At 42.8% G+C, this 20,184-nt stretch overlaps 1 protein-coding gene and 1 long non-coding RNA gene across 10 annotated transcripts in view; one reads left to right on the top strand and one right to left on the bottom strand.

Annotated features, from left to right (window-relative positions):
• Positions 1–4,106: 4,106 nt before the first annotated feature.
• LOC131511519 (uncharacterized) lies at positions 4,107–16,889 on the bottom strand. The gene is made up of 2 exons (XR_009261547.1): positions 16,760–16,889; positions 4,107–4,436 (listed from the first exon to the last, which is right to left on the bottom strand). It is a non-coding gene; the product is annotated as an uncharacterized LOC131511519 (long non-coding RNA).
• LOC131511518 (zinc finger protein 660) overlaps positions 16,784–20,184 on the top strand; it is a 31,582-nt gene continuing 28,181 nt past the window's right edge. For 4 of the 9 annotated variants that reach the window (XM_058729177.1, XM_058729172.1, XM_058729174.1 and 1 more), the window contains exons 1-3: positions 17,011–17,147; positions 17,431–17,512; positions 18,672–19,212. In XM_058729177.1, coding sequence (XP_058585160.1) covers positions 18,790–19,212 — 423 coding nt within the window. In that variant the 5' untranslated portion in view covers positions 17,011–17,147; positions 17,431–17,512; positions 18,672–18,789. Of the gene's footprint in view, positions 16,895–17,010; positions 17,186–17,430; positions 17,513–18,671; positions 19,213–20,184 lie in introns of those variants that run through there. The other 5 variants (XM_058729169.1, XM_058729167.1, XM_058729168.1 and 2 more) reach the window with 5 other exon arrangements.

The raw sequence follows: 20,184 nt of genomic DNA, 5'->3' as shown, positions 1-20,184 counted from the left end.
TTCTATTTGACCTGGGGTAGAAAAAGGGGGGTAACATTACTGCCAACACCCACAGACCACAGGCTTCAGGAATTAGATTTCTCAGCCTTGACAAGGCTTTAGTATGCCTTTGTAAGTGGGGGAATGGGAGGGGGAACCACCGGGTTGCCTGAGTCAACAGGGAGCCATTGCTCGACCCGGTCTCGGCCTAGCACTGGGTCCGGCCTCCCACATACCCCTGAGGGGAATAGAGACCTAAGTAGCCCTTTCAGTTCTGTCTGTGGACTGGGAGTCATTGAAGGGGCCAAAAATCCCTCCATCCCTGCAACTGGTAGAATGAGACCAGGTAGAAGAGACCTCCTTCAGCTCCTCTCCCCATCCCCTAATTAATCCTTTCATTTAGATCATATATATGATTCAGTGTTGGCATGATTATCGAGCAATGAAAGATGAGGTGGATTCACAAGGTATGGCCAGCTGGTTTCAGAGTGCCATGGTGTTAAGGACCTCTTCCATTCTTAACAATGTTCTCTGCACGGGTGGGAGATGTAGCAGTGCATGCTAGGATAGCTAGATGTGTTTCATGCTCATGGCCTCCTACATGACCCGGTTCTCGTTATCTTACTTTCTGGACCAGCAGAAGGTATAGATTCTCTCGTGTGGCCTGGCTGCCAGGGTGTTTGCAGGGCTAAGAGTATATAGAGCAGGGTTATATAGTAGCCATAATTGTTCTGTTGAGCATGCTGGAATATAAGAAGTTGGATGCAAACTTGCACGAGGCAAGATAAGAAGACCAGGGGACTTATTAGGAAGATGTTCTCAAATATACAGTTGATACTTCATACACAAGAGTGTACAGTGTGGTCATTGATCAGTGGAAAGTGGGCAGAGAATGGGTAAATACATAGTCAAAAGGCCTCAACTCTTTTTTCCCAAATCGGGAGATAGACTGCAGACAGTAGTCAGAGATCAACTGGCTGGGGAGGTAAGTCATGGAGGCAGAACATCTCCATGATGAACAGGTGGGCCATAACTGATGGGGACAGGGGACTCACATGAAGAGTGTCAATGCTACCTGCTGTCACCATATGAGGGACATAGGTCAGTGATGAGGTCTGGGATAACCCATCTGAGGTTGGCTTGGGTTCTGGAAGAAGTGTTATAATCCCTAAGGGCTTTCAGGCTTAACCATGGCCAAGATGCACATTTCGTGAGTGGAAGAACATGGGTGTGGGGTGCCTGGGTGGTGCAGTTGGTTAAGCACCCAACTCTGGATCTCAGCTCAGGTCATGATCTCATAGTTTGTGAGTTCAAGCCCTGCATTGAGCTCTGAGCTGATGGCACAGAGCTTGCTTAGGATTCTGTCTCCCTCTCTCTCTGCCCCTCCCCTGCTTGTGCACATTCTCTCTCTCTCTTTCTTTCTCTCTCTCTCAAAATAAATAAATAAACAAAATAAATATATGGGTGTAATTCCTGACAGGAGTAGTGGGTGCTAAAGGCTGACATCAAGATCTTCAAAAGAGGCAAGGGTGGAATGGTGGTATGGATGGAGCAATGGGGCTGCTGCTGTCTTTACAGCCCATGGAGGAACAACACAGTGTTGTGTTTCTCAAGTATGTCCACAACTTTTTGCTACTCCTCCCTTCAAGAGGTAGAACTTAATTCCCCTCCCCTGGAGTGTGGGCTGGATTTAGTGACTGTAGTTTTCCTGCCCTACAGGGCCAGTGATGATGGGAAGAGATATCCAGCTGAGGGAGCAGCATGCAAAGGCCCTAAGGTGGCCATGAGTTTGGTATGTCTGCACACTGAAAGATGGCCAACATGGTAGGAAACTTCCAGAGAAAAACAAATCTAGACTTCGTAAGGAGAGACTCTTATTCAAAAGAACTCAGAAGGGGGACTATTGCAACAGGGAGAATGTGACCATAAGGCCCACAAGTGTCTCAAAATCAAACAGAAAACAGGCAAGTATCTTCTTGTGGTCAGCCGATTCCCAGGAGAAGCTGAAAAGGGGACATGTTCCACATTTTTGTGCTTGCTCTACTTTGGGGGCAAGCAGAGTTCAGGGAAGGTGTATAGGGAAGAGAGAAGCCTGACTAAAATTTGGCTAACAAGCATTTTGTTCCAGTTGATCACTAGGACAAGCAGTACAGCTAATGGGGTACAGAATGGACATTTAGACAGGCTGTGTCTGGTTTTGTTGTAAATGAAAAAGGAGGGCACCTGCAAATCTTATCTAAACCGTATGGGGAAGGGTGGTTCTTTGCAGTAAGCTGTTTTCTTGAACACAAAAGAGTAAGGGGATTTCTTAACCATCACTGTTTACTAGGATCACAGGTCTCAAGCAAAATTCAACATAGCCACAAAAGAAAATAACCATGGCTTCACAGAGGCTATTACAAATCCAGGAGCTGTTCATGAATGACACCTTTACAGATTACCTTTCTTGGGCAGGAGAACAGAAGAGTTAGAAAAACACAATTTAGTTATGGAAATGCCTTGCATTTTCATACCAATAGCTACTTTTTTTCATATTTGTTAAAGATGTTTAAAGGAAGATTAAAATGGTACAAATTTAACTTGTACTTTGAAATTACACTTTATCAGTCTCTGCTTAACTCAGTACTGGTTTTCTTTTCTTGCTTTCTGAAAAACCTTGGGCTTACTACATTGGTGTCACTTGCCCACAGCTTCCAGTAGCTGCCTATTTCTGCCTGTTTCAGCTGCAGAGTCCTGTCCTCTTACTGTCCATTTGCAGGTTATTGCAGATGCAGGCAATTATGTTGCATTTCCTGTTCTCAAAGAAATGTTGGACAGAAAAACTTCCCAAGGAGGCAAAATAGGTAAAGTTAATCAAATAGAGGTTGAAGGCTTTAATTAGCTGATGGGCATCTGGGAGCAACTCAAAAGTAGGTAACTCCCTAAGCCAAAGAAATATTGGAGTTTTTATAGACAAGGAGAAGAAGTGGTGCATGTGTGTTCCTGGCTACAGTTTTCTCTGTAACTGCTATAAAACTTGTGGATGGAATAGTAGCATGTATTTGGTTTTTCATGTTCTTTCTCAGGATCTTTGGTGCAATCTCATTTTGGCAACTGTCAGAACAGTTATTTGGAGAGCTTTCTTTGTAAGTCTTGTAGGTTATCTGTTAATGTTTTTAGGTTCAGGGGAGGAGAGGATGGAAAAGAAAAATGAGAGAAAAAAAGAGAGAAAAAAGAAAGCAGGCAAAGATCTGAAGCAAGGAAAACTGAGTCTGTTTTTGTTCTTCTACAAAACAGAGACATTCTCGAGAGGCGTGTTGGGCCATTTGGCCTCTGTCACTGCTGAATGCCAGCCACCTGAAGTGCCCAGCTCCAGGCTCTACTCTGTTCCAATGTGGGGACATACAAGTGGGGGGTGGGGGTGGAGGGGCCACGCGGGGAACCATCCCCTAGTGGCATTATATTGGTGGCATGGACACCCCCACCATTAGGGCTCCATGGTATAAATGTAAAATAGGGTTCAGGAATAGGGGAATGGGGCACAAACACACAGAGGAATGGAGCTTACACAAATATCCTGTGGAGCTTACACAAATATTCCTATAATTCCCCACAGAGCAGGGCTTAAGCAGAGAAATACCATGATTTCACCTGTCATGGGAAAGGTTCCCAGAGAGGTACCCTGCCACCACAATGTGCTATGTATGAGTAGAGACCAGGGAGATGACTATGTGAATGGGAGCATCCTAGGAGAGTATGGCTTTTGTTAGAAACAGAGCCTTACATCCCAAGGCTAGTGTCAGCCTGTTCTTTGCTAAGTTGATTCAGACCTGCTGAACCATTTCTCTATGAGGGGAGGAAATAAGCCCCTGAGCCAAGTGGATTTCTCTCTCTATATGGATTTGTGAAAGGATTACCACTGACATGTCAAAAGGAATGAGGGGTTGATAAAGGGCTGGCAATTCAGGTCCAGGTCTCACTGAAGAGAAAATGGATATAAGGGTAATGAAGGGGATGGGGGGTAGCATAAAAGAGTTTCTTTATGGTAATGGAAGTTCTATATACTGATCATGGTGGTATTTACATGAATTGATACATTTAATAACATTTCATACTATACACTGTGGGACCCAGAAAAGAGGAATAACTGAAATACAACAAAAGCATTTATTTGATTTCTCAGAATTGAAATTCAGGGAGCACTGATTTGGGTAGCAACCCAAACTGTGTTCCACTGAGGAGTAAAAGCCAGGCTTATTTATCAGCAAATTGCAGAGGTATCAGGAAACTTACACAAGTTGTTTTCCAAAGACTGTGATTGGAAGGTACAATTACGTTTGGCCATCCATTGGTTTGTACAATGAGTACAGTGTGACAGTGACTAGGAAAACATTTTTTTGCAGAGTGTCCAATTTTTATCCAGAATGTGAGTGTAGGAGTCCTCTGTTTAGTCATATGGTTTTGTCCAGTTCAAAATCCTGTTTCAAAAACAGAAAGAAGTTTTAGCTCAAATATAGTCTCTCACGCTCAGAGGTTTTACACAGGTTCACAACACCTGATATTAGTTTCTTGTGGCTGGTATAACAATGTATAACAATGGCTTAAAACAGAAATTTATTCTTGGGGCACCTGGGTGGCTCAGTCGGCAAAGCACCGACTTCAGCTCAGGTCATGAATTCACAGCTGGTGGGTTTGAGCCCCACGTTGGGCTCTGTGCTGACAGCTCAGAGCCTGGAGCCTGCTTCAGATTCTGTGTCTCCCTCTCTCTCTGCCTCCACCTCCCCTGCTCACACTCTGTCTCTCTCAAAAATAAATAAACATAAGAAAGAAAGAAAGAAAGAAAGAAAGAAAGAAAGAAAGAGAGGGAGGGAGGGAGGGAGGGAGGGAGGGAGGGAGGGAGGGAGGAAGAAAGAAAATTTATTCTCTTACATGTAACTTCCAGACACTAGAAGTCCAAAATCAGTTTCACTGGACCAAAATCGAGATGTTAGCAAGGGCTGTACTCTCTTGGAGGCTCTGAGGCAGACTGTTCCTTGCTTCTCCCAGTTTCTGGTAACAGTCATTATTGGTTTGGTGGTTTGTACCACTGGCTTTGTGGCTGCACCACTCCAATGTGCCTCTGTGTTGACATTACCTTCTCCTCTTCAATATGTGTCAATCTTCTGTTGTCTTTCTCTTAAAATGATATATGTGATTCTATCTGGGGCCCATGTGAATAAACAAGGATAATCTCCCTATCTCAAAAATCCTCAATGTAATGGCATCTGCAAAATACTTGTTGCCACATAAGGTAATATTCACAGGTTCCAGAGATTAGAATGTAGATATCTTTAAGGGAGCCATTATTCAGGTTACACCCAAAACCCTCCCATAAAAAGATCGCATGTAAAATCTGGTGAAATCCAAATGAGATTTTTGCTTAGTTGATGGTGTTGTGTCAGTGTCAATTTTCAGGTTTTGACAATGAATTCCAACTATACAGGGTGTTATCACTGGGGGAAGCTGGCTGAAAGGTCTATGAGAACTCTCCATACTATTCGTATAACTTCTTATAAATGTTAAATTCTTTCAAAATGGGAAGCTATTTTTAAGTGGTATCTGTTGACATAGGAGAATGAAAATTACTGTAATTGTCTTCCAATCTATTAACTTTCATAAATAAACTTCTGAAGGTACTAGACTACTAAGATTGGTCAGTGAAATGTTGAAATCTGATGAAAACAGAGAACTGAGGATTGGAAACATTGTGGGTGAAAGATAAACAGAAATAGTTCTTTTAACCATTTCAATTTTATTCTATAAGGATTTCTTTCACATGCCCATTATAAATAGTCAGAGATAAACAGACACCCTGCTCTGAAAGTGTTTGTTTGCAAAATGACTATTTGTGTACAAAGTTACAAGAATGTCAAAAATGGCAAACCGACAGCACAGATTCTGCCCCCTGCCCATCCTATGAATGAGGCTGATCATGGCAATTCATCACATGTTCTTTGTTCTCACTTGGTACAGGGCTTCAGCTGCTCCTGCATCTCTTGTAACATACTCTTTGCCATATTTTCCTCAAATATTTTTGATATTTAACTTGGTTAGGGAAAAACATTTTTGCTGGCTGATTTCACTTTTGATGGATTTGGCACATGGTAAAGTAAGATATTGGCTTTCCATATATACTCCCACAGGCCTCTGAAAAATAGGAGTCCAAACTCTCTCCTGAAGCCTCCCACACACTTTTTCTTGCTTGCTGGACAATTTACTTGGATGTCCCTCAGCACCATAAAGTCAACGTCTAAATTTCATCTTCTTTTCCTATAAAACTAATCCTCTTTCCTCATGCCACAGTTCCAACGTTGGCATCCTCACAACTACCTCTCACAACTGTGATCCCCCCCTCCTTCCCACAGATTATTCCTTGAGAATGCCTCTTATATCCTCCCTTTACTTCACGCCACTCCAGTCCAGGCAGTAATTGTCTCATATCTACTCCACTGCACTAGCTTCCTACTAAGCTTCCCTGTTTTTGGTTTTCTTACCAACTTTTACTATATCAAGGAGCAGAAAGGAGGAATGTAGGAGAAAGCATGGGGTGTAACAGACGCTAGTGTGGTGGCACAAATTCCAAAGGTATCAGCTGATCTTAATGTATGTAAGTACATTAGAAGATATTGTAGGTTGGCTTACTCATCTTTTCCAACCCCTTTTCTCCTTGACTTCTTTTATTTTAAAGCTGTAGCTATACAATATGGTAGCCACTAGGCATACCTAGCCACTAGGTAATTTAAATAAAATAAAATTCAATTCATTTCTTCAGTCATACTAGCTAGCTACATTTCAAGTGTTCAGTTACCACATATGGCTGGTGGCTATCATATTATTAGAACAAATATAGAATACTTCCATCATCAAAGAACCTTTTATTGGATAGAGCTACTGCTCTAGAGGCAAGAAACTGAGAGTAATCAGTCTCCTCACTTCTCTTAGAATTAAGGGTGACCATATGCATAGTTCTAAGATATAAGAGAAAGTTCTGGTGAAGTTGTCTCTTATAACATAGTTTTTTGAAAGCCTCCTGGCAAAGCAGGAAAAATATCCAATGGAAAAAAGATAGTCTCTTCAACAAATGGTGTTGGGAAAACTGGATGGTGACATGCAGATGAATCAAACTGGACCATTTTCTTACACCATACACAAAAATAAATTCAAAACGGATGAAAGCCCTAAATGTGAGACAGGAAAACATCAAAATCCTAGAGGAGAAAACAGGCAACAACTTCTTTGACCTTAGCTGGAGCAACTTCTTACTAGGCATGTCACCAAAGGCAAGGGAAACAAAAGCAAACATGAACTATTGGGACTTCACAAGATAAAAATCTTCTGTGCTGTGAAGTAAACAATCAACAAAACTAAGAGACAGCCTACAGAATGGGAGAAGATTTTTGCAAATGACATATCTGATAAAGGGTTAGTATCCAAAATCTACAAAGAACTTATTCAACACTCAAAAAACAAACAACCCTCATAAGAAATGGGCAGAAGACCCTCAACAAATACAAAAAGATCAAGATCATACCATGCATATTTCCAGACCATAATGCTATGAAACTGGAAATCAACCACAAGAAAAAATTTGGAAAGATAACAAATACTTGGAGACTAAAGAACATCCTACTAAAAAATGAATGGGCTAACCAAGAAGTTAAAGAGAAAATTAAAAAGTTCATGGAAGCCAATGAAAATGATAACACCACAGCCCAAAACCTCTGGGATGCAGCAGAGGTGGTCATAAAAGGGAAATACATAGCATTCCAGGACTTCCTAAAGAGGGAAGAAAGGTCTCAGATACACAACCTAACCTTACACCTAAAGGCTCGAAAAGAGCAACAAATAAAGCCCCAAACCAGCAGAAGATAAGAAATCATAAAGATTAGGGCAGAAATCAATGCTATTGAAACCAAAAAAACACAGTGGAACAGATCAATGAAACCAGAAGCTGGTTCTTTGAAAGAATTAACAAAATTGATAAACCACTAGCCACTTTGATCAAAAAAAAAAAAAAAAAGGAAAGGACACAAATAAATAAAATCAAGAATGAAAGAGGAGACATCACAACATAGCAGAAATAAAAACATAATTAGAGAATATTATGAGCAATTATATGCCAGTAAAATGGGCAATCTGGAAGAAATGGATGAATTCCTAGAAACATATAAACTACCAAAACTGAAACAGGAAGAAATAGAAAATTTGAACAGACCCATAACCAGTGAAGAAATCTAATTAGTAATCAAAAATCTCCCAAAAAACAAGAGTCCAGGGCCAGATGGCTTTCAGGGGAATTCTACCAAACACTTAAGGAAGAGGTAACACTTATTCTCTTGAAGCTGTTCCAAAAAATAGAAACAAAAGGAAAACTTCCAATTTTTTTCTATGAAGCCAGCATTACCTTGATTCTAAAACCAAAGACTCCACTTAAAAAGAGAATTATAAACCAATTTCCCTGATGAACATGGATACAAAAATCCTCAACAAGATTAATATCTTAATAAATATCATTAAAAAATTATTCACCACGACCAAGGGGGATTTTTACCTGGGATGCAGGGCTGGTTCAATATCCACAAAACAATCAATGTGATTCATCATATCAATAAAAGAAAGGACAAGAACCACATGATCCTCTCAATAGATGCAGAGAAAGCATTTGACAAAATACAGCATCCTTTCTTGATAAAAACCCTAAAGAAAGTAGGGATAGAAGGAGCATACCTCGAGATAATAAAAGCCATATATGAAAGACCCAACACTAATAACATCCTCAATGGGGAAAAACTGAGCTTTCGCCCTAAGGTCAGGAACACGACAGGGATGTCCACTCTCACCACTGTTATTCAACAGTATTGGAAGCCTTAGCCTCAGCAATCAAACAACACAAAGAAATAAAAGGCATCCAAATCAGCTAGGAGGAGGTCAAACTTTCACCCTTCACAGATGACATGACAACTGTATATGGAAAACCCAAAAGATTCCACCAAAAACCTGCTAGAGCTGATCCATGAACTCAGCAAAGTCGCAGGATATAAAATCAATGCACAGAAATCGGTTGCATTCCTATACACCAACAATGAAGCAACAGAAAAAGAAAGCAAGAAATTGATCCCATTTACAATTGCGCCAAAAATCATAAAATACCTAGGAATAAATCTAACCAAAGAGGTGAAAAATCTATACACTGAAAACTATAGAAACCTTATGAAAGAAATTGAAGAAGACACACAAAAAAGGAAAAATATTCTATGCTCCTAGATAGTAAGAACAAATATTGTGAAAATGTCAATACTACCCAAAGCAATCTACATATTCAATGCAATCCCTATCAAAGTAACACCAGCATTCTTCACAGAGCTAGAACCAACTATCCTAAAATTTGTATGGAGCCACAAAAGACCCCTAATAGCCAAAGCAAACTTGAAAAAGAAAACCAAAGCAGGAGGCATCACAATCCCAAACTTCAAGCTGTATTACAAAGCTGTGATCATCAAGACAGTATGGTACTGGCACAAGAACAGACACTCAGATCAATGGAACAGAATAGAGAACCCAGAAATGGGCCCAGAAATGTATGGCCAACTAATCTTTGACAAAGCAGGAAAAAAATATCCAATGGAATGAAGATAGTCTCTTCAGCAAGTGGTGCTGGGAAAACTGGACAGCGACATGCAGAAAAATGAACCTGGACCACTTTCTTACATCATACAGAAAAATAAACTCAAAATGGATGAAAGACCTCAATGTAAGACAGGAATCCATCAAAATCCTCGAGGAGAAAGCAAGCAAAAACTTCTTTGACCTCAGCTGCAGCAACTTCTAACTGAACACGACTCCAGAGGCAAAGGAAACAAAAGCAAAAATGAAGCATTGGGACTTCATCAAGATAAAAAGTTTCTGCACAGTGAAGGAAACAATCAGCAATACTAAAAGGCAACCGATGGAATGGGAGAAGATATTTGCAAATGACATATCAGATAAAGGGTTAGTACACAAAATCTAGAAAGAACTTACCAAACTCAACACCCAAAAAACAAATAATCCAGTGTAGAATTGGGCAAAAGACATGAATAGACACTTCTCCAAACACGACATCCAGTAGGTGAACAGACACATGAAAAAATGCTCAAAATCACTCATCATCAGGGAAATATAAATCAAAACCACAATGAGATAACCACCTCACACCAGTCAGAATGGCTGAACTTAACAACTCAGGCAACAACAGATGGTGAGGATGCAGAGAAAGAGGATCTCTTTTGCACTGCTGGTGGGAATGCAAACTGGTACAGCTACTCTGGAAAACAATATGGAGGTTCCTTAAAAAATTAAAAACAGAACTACCCTACAACTCAGCAATTGCACTACTAGGTATTTATCCAAGGGATATAGGTGTGCTATTTCAAAGGGGCACATGCACCTCAATGTTTATAGCAGCGCTATCGACAATAGCCAAAGTATGTAAAAAGCGCAAGTGTCCACTGACAGATGAATGGATAAAGAAGGTGTGGTATATATATAGAATGGAGTATTACTCAGCAATCAAAAGGAATGAAAACTTGCCATTTGCAACTACCTGGATGGAACTAGAGGGTGTTATGTTAAGTGAAATTAGTCAGAGAAAGACAAATATCATAGGACTTCACTCACATGTGGAATTTAAGATACAAAACAGATGAACATAAGGGAAGGGGAGCAAAAATAATATAAAAACAAGGAGGGAGAGAAAACATAAGAGACTCTTAAATACAGAGAACAAACTAAGGGTTATTGCAGGGGTTGTGGGTGGGGGGATGGGCTAAATGGGTAAGGGGCATTAAGGAAGACAGTTGTTGGGATAAGAATTGTTTGTTATGCATAGGGGATGAATCATTGGAATCTACTCCTAAAATCATTATTGCACTATATGCTAAGTAACTTGGATGTAAATTAAAAAATAAATAAACAAAAATTTAAAAATTAAAAAATATATTAAAAATAAATAAATATTAAGATATAGTTGGGCTATTGGGAACATAAACTCAGACAAAAGGGAAAATTTTGATTCAACATGTCTTTCTATTCTCAAAGGAAAAAAAAAAGTGCTCTTATTGTGGTGAGCTCTGAGCAATGTATAGAAATGTTGAATCTTATATTGCATACCTGAAACTAATATAGCACTGTATGTTAATTATACTTTAATTTAAAAAAAAACCCAAAAATATTTTTAAAAATATATTTTTTAAAAAGAACAGGATCAAGAGACATTATATTATGGTGGTTTAGGGGCATAGAGATTTTACACATAAAAACTAGAGATTGCATCACTTTTTTGTTAATTTTCTACAGCTTATAACAGGAAATAGCCTGAATGGAAATAATGATTACCCCCCTCCTTAAAATGTGTCTCTCTCAACATTTGATCATGTTGTCTCCTCTCCCTCAACATCTGTCCAAATCCAACTTCAAGGCTCAACTCAGTGCTGTTTCCTTTGAGGCTGTCTGTGATCCCTTTCAAGATCAAACCTTCCCTTGGCTCTCTGCATTTCTCCTATGTTTGGTTTCACATATTGCCTTTTGCTAGTCATCTCTATCTGCCTTGATATTTTCAAGGTCCAGTCTTACTCCCCTATCTCCCTCCTAGAATCTGACGTTTCTTACATAGATGTTTGTATAGGACATTCCAAAGCTCACAACTTACCTCACTTAATCCTCCTAACTTGGAATGTCAGCAGGCATCGATTTTTTTTTTCCATTTCACACATAGAGACTTAAGACTAAATGGATACATAAGTTGTCACAAATCCCAGATGGTAAGTGGCAGAGCTTAGGTCCGTCATACTCACAGGGCTGGAAAGAAATTCCAGTCTATGTTTGAGACACTTCTGGAAGAACTTGGATTTCAAATCTGAGGTCCAACAAGCTCAAAAACTGAAATATTATAACCAACAGTGTCAAGTTTATTATTTCCAAGACCAAATGGTGCTTCAGGAGAATCAAGGTCATGGACATTGGCTCAGAAAAAGAGACATCTTTGGAATGAGAGGCAGGAGATTTTGGCTCATATCGCTTGTGGTCCCATTTCCCCACCTGTAAAATAAGAAGGTGGTGGCCACACCCCCCAAAAAAATAATCCAGTGAAGAAATGGGCAGAAAACATAGACACTTTTCCAAAGAAGACATCCAGATAGCCAACAGACACATGAAAAGATGCTGAACGTCACTGATCATCAGGGAAATACAAATAAAACCACACTGCTATACCACCTCACGCCAGTCAGAGTGGCTAAAATGAACAAATCAGGAGACAATAGATACTAGAGAGGATGTGGAGAAACAGGAACCCTCTTGCACCATTGGTGGGAATGCAAACTGGTGCAGCCACTCTGGAAAACAGTGTGGAGGTTCTTCATAAAATTAAAAACAGAACTATCTTATGACCCAGCAATAGCACTGCTAGGAATGTATCCAGGGGACACAGGAGTGCTGATGCATAGGGGCACATGTACCCCAATATTTATAGCAGCACTTTTCAATAATAGCCAAATTATGGAAAGGGCCCAAATGTCCATCAACTGATGATTGGATAAAGAAGATGTGGTTTATATATACAATGGAATACTATTTGGCAATGAGAAAGAATGAAATCTGGCCATCTGCAGCAATGTGGATGGAACTGGAGGGTATTATGCTGAGTGAAATAAGTTGGTCAGAGAAAGACAGACACCATATGTTTTCACTCATATATGGATCTTAACAGAAGATCATGGGGGAGAGGAAGGGGAAAAAAAAGTTACAGAGAGGGAGGGAGGCAAACCGTAAGAGACTCTTAAATACTGAGAACAAACTGAGGGTGGATGGGGGATGGGGGAGAGGGGAAAGTGGGTGATGGGCATCGAGGAGGGCACTTGCTGGGATGAGCACTGGGTGTTGTATGGAAACCAATTTGACAATAAATTATATTTTTAAAAAAAACACTTTTTTAACAGGAAAAAAAAAAGGTGGTGGCCAGACTACCTACTCTAAGGATCCCTCGTGCAATCCATTGGTCCTTGCCAACAACCTTGGTGGCTGGGAGCTGTGGGTAGGATGAGACCTGAAAATGCTCTTTGCACTTTGCAGATTTGCAGCAGGAAGGGCCAGAGGGTGAGCTGGAGGTAGGCTGAGAAGGCTGAGGTCAGAATGACAGGCCTGGAGCAGGGATTTAGCCAGAACAGAGTACAGGGGGTATAGCCCCTGCTCTCCTAAGACTACTGGGTTGGATTCCCAGAAAGGAAACACAGTGAGTTGGGATGGTACTAGGCATGGAGGCAGAGGTCAGCATTCCCATTAAATGCCTTTGCTAATGTGCTGGGATCCCTGGATCGTCCCCACCGCTTTCTGGGTGGGTATCCCCATCTATGTCAGTTGTGAGGGTCAATATCAGCACCAAAAATGGGTGGACACAATCCAAGACTGCAGTTCCCACTGCAGGGCTCCGAAATGGCACACCCAGCCCAGCCCAGCCCAGCCCAACCACCACACTACCAGCAGTCACCTGGTTAGAGTCCTGAACCAAGGAAGCACCGGGAAGTGATCCCTTCATGTTCTTCAGGCCCCTGAAGCAACTTCCAGTTCCATGTAGGCAGCTCAGAGACCTGCTCATCTCCTTGGTCTTCCTGCCTGGGATTTGCTTCCGGTAAGTAGGACTGTGGGCCTCCCTGAGGCCTCTACTCGAGGAAAACAGTTCATGCAGCGCCCCTGTGTCTACCTCAAAGCTATGTTTTGTTACTGTCACTGCCCCCTCCCCGCCCCCCACCATGCTCCTAACAGGACCTGGAACTCCATTAGCAGGAAGGAATAGAGTAATAAAGAACAGGAATGAATGAGGGTCAGAGAAAGATAGCATCTTGCAATAGAAAGAGGAGGGGATGGCTATAGACCTGAATTCAAAGTCTTCCTTGCCCTTTTCAGCTGGTAAAATATTTCCCAGATAGCAGGATGTTTGCCAAGCCTCACCTGCAAACTAACGATTCTATCTTACAAAGGCACTGGAATTGCAAAGCAGATATAAGGGATGTTCCTGTCTCTTTCCCTCTAAGCCTCTCAGTATAGCTGGCAATCACAACCCAGCCCTATGATTTTCCTTCTCTGATTAAAAAGTCTTCCACAGCAAGCCAGATCAAGGACATATTTCTTAGTGGTTAGACCAGGCTCTGTGCTGGACACCAGGGAAACAAAGGTGGCCTGACCTTTTCTTCCAACCAAGAAGACAAATACTAAAACCAGCCAAGCCTGGAGTTTGTGCCTGGGGACTCAACTATGAACATGGTATCAGCTCACATTAGGGCTTACTGTACAGTGCAGGAGGCTGACAAGTAAACAGTGTTAACACAGTGTTACAAATATATGGCAGGCCATCACAGGAACACAAAGGAAGGGGCACCTAATCCAGGTGGAGAGATGGGATATAGGGGAGTCTTCCTGGAGAAAGGGATTTCTCGGGCAAGTCTTGAAGAACAAGTAGAAGTTTTCAAGGTAATAGGAGAGTCTCTCTGCTCTTGGGCCCCATCCGCTCCCATTCAAGCACAGTAGCTGGATGTTCCTGCCCATGTTTCTAGGGACACACCTTATTTTTAAGGTGTATAAGAGTTCTTGGCTATTGAAAAGGAGACTGTCCACATAGATAATGTGACAAGGTCTGAGCAGTTTAGGGACAGAGAATCTCCAGACCTGACTGTGCTCCTCTTTTTGTGGTCTCCTTAAATCAAAAGGTTGTTATTGTCATCGCTGTTGTTGTTACATACAAATGGATCAAAGACTCAGCAGGCCTTGGCAGTAATCTGGATACAGTGGATGAAGAAGTGGGAGGAAACATACTAGAAAACACCTATTATACCTATAATCTGCCAGGCACCATTCTAAGTGCTTTTTATATGTTATCTCATCCAGTCCTGTTATTAACTCTATGATTTAGCTACTGTTATCTTTATTTTACAGATGAGGAAGATGCAGCACTGTAGCACAGAAAGGCTAAGTAACTTGGCTATGGTCACCTAACCCATGGTACAGCATCCAGGGTTCTGGTTTGGGGTTCTGGGTGAATGACAGTGTCTTTCACGGTGATGGGAACATTCGTGGAGCTTCAGAGATGATGAGTTCTGCTTTAAGCATCTAGAATTTGGGTTACATTTTCTGTTAGCTCTCATAACAAAGATAGTGTGATGGTTTCTCAAAGAGGTCGGGGTAGTGTTCCCTCAGATCTCCCGAGTTTTTTGGCCCAAATGCAAGTGTCCAAGATGCTATATGGGAGGCAGCATGGAGATGTCTTCCTCACTGGGATTCAATCCAGTCATGGTATATCAGTCCCACACTGCTGGCTACAGAGGGACCTATGAAGTTTAGACACACTGTCCTGATAAAGCTGACTAGGAAAGCCAACCACCTGGGCATGAAACAGCTCTGAGGAATAAAAGAACTCAATCTTGTTTTCCAGATTCTTGAGTCTCCTACACACTCCTAAGCAGCCAGAACTGCAGGACAACACATGGTCAGGGAAACCTGAAAACTGAAGCTGACGCATTTGGTCTGGAATTAAGAAATTTCTTGTTTAAGAACCCTGAGTCTCTGAGGACTTAATGGACCAATGGGCCACATCCAATGGCAATGCCAGGCAGAAGCTAGGATGAGATGGCCAAGTCCTCCCTGTGAGGTTTCCAAATGTAGAGGATGATCTTGATATCAGAAGGCCACTCTAGGCCAAGTGGGCAAAGACTACTTCAAAAGACTTCCTTTAGACTTTGCAAAAACTCTGCAGTAGGTCTTCTGATGTCTTTTTCTGTCCTGGCTTGTTCATGGAACTGAGGGACTCATATCGAGTCCAGACATGGGCCCAGAAACTCTTGAGATATTGGTGACGCTTGGATAGCCCAGGAGACTGTTACTTTGCACCCTGTAAATGACCCACCTGTTGGGCTACAATAAGCTACATAAGATATAGCTAACTATATGGGAAAGGGCCTGATCTTATCTTCTGCCCCTCACCCATGGCCATTACACCTAGAGATTGTGGCTTCAGGGCCTACTCAATCATGTTACCAGCAGGACCTGTTCACAACCTGCTTCTATTGCAAACCATTCTTCCATGTGAAGACCACCTGGGTAACTCCTGCCTCCCAGATACTAGACTAGAGAAATGCATCTATATTATGTTGTCTCCATAGCTTTCCACCTTTTACCTGCTGCTCCACACTCCCTAAGGACCTTTCCATGGACATAGATTGCCAGGACTGTTTTAGGAAAGATTAACTACTTCCAAAGACCAAAATATCACTCACTGGGCCTGTTTCTTCATTAGTAAGATGGAGATGCCCTGTTGCTCACTTCAGTGAAACTCAGATTGGGTGAAAATGCCCTGGGTATCACATATAATGTAAAAATAACTGAACGCTCAGGAAACGCCAGGCCGTTTGCTATGTAGTATCTGTATGTTACTCCCGTCAGCACTCCTAGCCCAGTGAGGCACACTTTACGCTCTACATTTTTCGGATGACAAAAAGTCTCAGAAGTTGGGTCTATTTCCCAAGGTCAGCAGAAGGGGTAGGGGCAGACCCGGGATGAATACTCTGAGAGGAGCAAGTGCGCAGCCTGAGCCCTCATTTGAGTCTCCGCCCTCTCTCCCTTCTAAGGTGGCCCGGCCTGGCCCGGGAGCAGCTTGTACTGGCGACCACGGTCCCGCCACGCCTCCCCCCCAACCCTTCCCAGCCCCCCTTCTCCGAGGGCAGGGAAGCGGGCCCACCTTCGCCAGAGAGATTTCCGGGATCCTGGAGGGGCCGGAAGTGGGCCTTGTTCTCGCTTCCGGCTCTGCCATTGTTTTCGCTTCTGCGGGCCACGGCTGTGTCCCGCACCCAGGGGTCACCTCCACACTACCCCGGTGAGCGGACCAGGGACGGGGAGGGAGGTGCTGCCCGGGCCGGGGTCGCTGGGTTGGAGCCGCGGCCGCCCGCAGCACTGATCGGCGACGCCGGCCCGGCCCACGCTTCGCCCCCGCGGCCGGCGGCGGGTCCCTGTGACGGGAAGCCGCCGGTTATAGAGCCTCCTCTTTGTCCAGTGCCCTTGATCAGCCGTGCCTGGCCAGGAGCTGGGCACCTGCCGGTACAGCGGTTGAAAAGGGCAGACGTGGCGAGGTGAGCGGCGCCGCAGAAACCCTGGTTTAACGCGAAATGTAGGTGGATGTTTTCCCAACCTTGCATTGAAAGACAATAGGAAGCGTCAGAAGTGAGAGTCTCGAAATTTCAAATGTCAAGTGACACTTGGAGACTCAAAAGTGCAGATGAGATTAGCTGCTGAGCATTCGGAGCTGTTAGAGAAGTAGGAAAATGATCAGAACTTTCTACAGGTGTGGGATTTCAGAGCGGAATTAACGGATTATTTTAAAGTGTTTTGTTTGTGTTTGTTTTTTCCTTACAGGAACTGAAGCCTAGAGAGAAGTAGTTTACCGAGGTTCCTGAGTTGCGTGGTGACTAGCCTAGACGCTCTGGTTACAATGAAGGTGCTGATTCTCAGAGTTTTACATATATAAACTGGATACAACTTTCCCCCCCACTTCAGTATCAACTGAATGAGTCACATTCATTTGTCTAGCAAATGTTTACCACTGTATGCCCTGTACGCACACCTATATACAAAGAAGACTGGGAAACAGCCTTGCCGTTTGAGTCCTTCCACAAAGTGGGGGAGACAGCAATGTAAACCACAAACACAGTGTGAGAAGTGCTCTAGCAGAGGTTTGAATGAAAAAGGTGCTGTGGGCCCACTGAGGCAATAACCACACTTAAGCCTCGAGAGATCAGGAAGGTTTTCTAGGGGAGGTGGTTGAGTAGAAAAAGGTCTGGCATTTTCTGACTCCGTTCGGTTCCTTTCCTTTGGTGGCTATCTAGCAGGAGGGTGTGAGTGACGAGTTGTGCATAAACTAGTTAAAACAGCAGTGTTTCAGTGAGAAGTAGAGAGAGGGAGGCTTCCAGCTCTCTTCCTACATGGGACAATCAGGAAAGCACTCAGGAGAAAATGGTATTTGTTTTGGGTCTTGACAGATGAGCAGGAGTTTATCAAAAGTTGAAGAAGAAAAATCCAATCAGGGTAAGAGTATATGTGATTCTAGCTGTGTCTCTGGAGCGTTAGTCTCAATCTATGTTGTGCATTTCTGTCACAATAAAGAAGAGATTTGAGCATTCACTTCCAACATAGGTTCATTTACTTCCAACATAGGTTTACTTACAAATTAAATATATGTACTGTTTTGCGAATTTCAGTACACATAAGACATATGCTAAATAGGAATTAAATAGCAACTTACTATGTTCTTATATACTGTTTGCATCACCTTGCGTATTCCTCATTTGGAGATCATTACAGCCTTTCTAGTCTGGGCATTGGAGAGAGTGTTAGAGGGTGTGGCTAGAAAAGAGGCCCAAGGCCAGGTGGTAAAGGGCTGTGAATGCTAGTCATAGACATTTAGGTTTTATCCTGTAGATGATGGGAGCCACTGAAAAGTTTAAGAAGGCAAGTCACTTGGAGAGATGCTTAGAGAGACTGCCCTGATTGTGCCCTTTTTTTCCCCCCGGAGCTTTGGGTTTTAACTGTGGATGGTCTGTCATCAGCCTGGGACTGAACACTTTGGGACTCTGATTTCTCTCTTGGTGTTTCTGTAGGTGACACCCCATCACCCTATACCCCCACCTCTGAAAAACAGCTCCTGAAACCTGAATTATAGAGCATCATTTTAATTGGACAAACTGCTGCTGAAACAAACTTCTCTTTGAGGTCACAATGGCCACCCAAGGCAGGGGAACTTTAGGCCTCATCCCTAGGGGTGCGGTTCTGCAGAAGCAGGAGTGGCGCCAGACCATGAAGCAGGAGCCAGGGAGCCAGACCTGGGGTCAGGCCTGCAATCTCCAAAAGAACCACCCTCCCGTCTGTGAAATTTTCCGGCTCCACTTCAGACAGTTATGTTACCATGAGATGTCTGGGCCTCAGGAGGCACTGAGCCGGCTCCGGGAGCTCTGCCACTGGTGGCTCATGCCAGAGGTACACACTAAGGAGCAGATTCTGGAGCTGCTGGTGCTGGAGCAGTTCCTGACCATTCTGCCTGGGGAGCTCCGGACCTGGGTGCAGCTGCATCAACCTGAGAATGGTGAGGAGGCTGTGGCTGTGGTGGAGGATTTCCAGAGACACCTCAGTGGACCAGGAGAGGTGAGCAGATGAGTCTAGAATGGCCTCTGGAACCATTCTTTAGTGCTTGGGCTAACCTGGGAATAGTAATTCTCCATTCCCTAAGATCTAGGCTGGTTTGCCCAGAGGATTCCTAAGCTAGTTCCATGGATACAGAGGAAATAGTTTTTGTGCTTCAAGCCAAAAAACAAAAATGCACATCCCAGCCAAGTTCTGTGCATCAGTTTGTGAAATACTGTGTCGTGAGCCTAGCTTCAGCCTAGAGATCCACACAGTACTCCTGGCAGGTAGAAGATCAACACGCTGGTTAGAGTGGGGGAGTACGGTAGGGAGAGGTAGTTTTTGGGGTGTGTTGATCACATGGGCCTTCATTTGATAAGTTCTCACTGCTCACTTCCTCATACTTTTCAGAGTCTGTTATCTCTCTTGCTGTCTTTTAGGTTTCTTATCAGAGGTGATATTTCAGGGCATCATAATCATTTATTTCTTTTCTAGCTTTCCAAACCCAACCGAGGTCTCTCTCTCCTTTTTTTTTTCTTTTAATTCTAATTTTGGTTTATCCTATTTCCTAGGGTTCTTTCAAATTTAAAGCCAAAGGAATTCAAATCAGAGGAAAAGTTGGAGAGTCAGCAGTGTGTCAACAGTGGAAAATCTGGCTTCTAGGACAACAGAGGGAACTAACTCTGTGACCATGTGTATCAGTCAGGGTTTAGCCAAAGAAGCAAAACCAGTAGGAAGTTATATATATTATATACTTACATTTGTGTATATAGTTACATTATTGCCACAAAATGGCTTATGTGGTTATGGGGACTGGCAGGCAAGTCTGAAATCAATAGAGCAGACCATCAGGAGGGGCCAGCTGGAATTGAGGCACAAGCTGAAGCTGCTGTTTACATGCAGAATTACTTTTTCATGGAACTTCTAGCTGTGATTTTAAGGTTTTGCAACTGATTGAATCAGACCCATCCAGATGATCTAGGATAATCTCCT

Source organism: Neofelis nebulosa, chromosome 5 (genome assembly GCF_028018385.1).
Source record: "Neofelis nebulosa isolate mNeoNeb1 chromosome 5, mNeoNeb1.pri, whole genome shotgun sequence".
NCBI lineage: Eukaryota > Metazoa > Chordata > Mammalia > Carnivora > Felidae > Neofelis > Neofelis nebulosa.
Note: the sequence above shows the minus strand (reverse complement) of the source record. Positions and strands in the feature narration are given on the sequence as shown.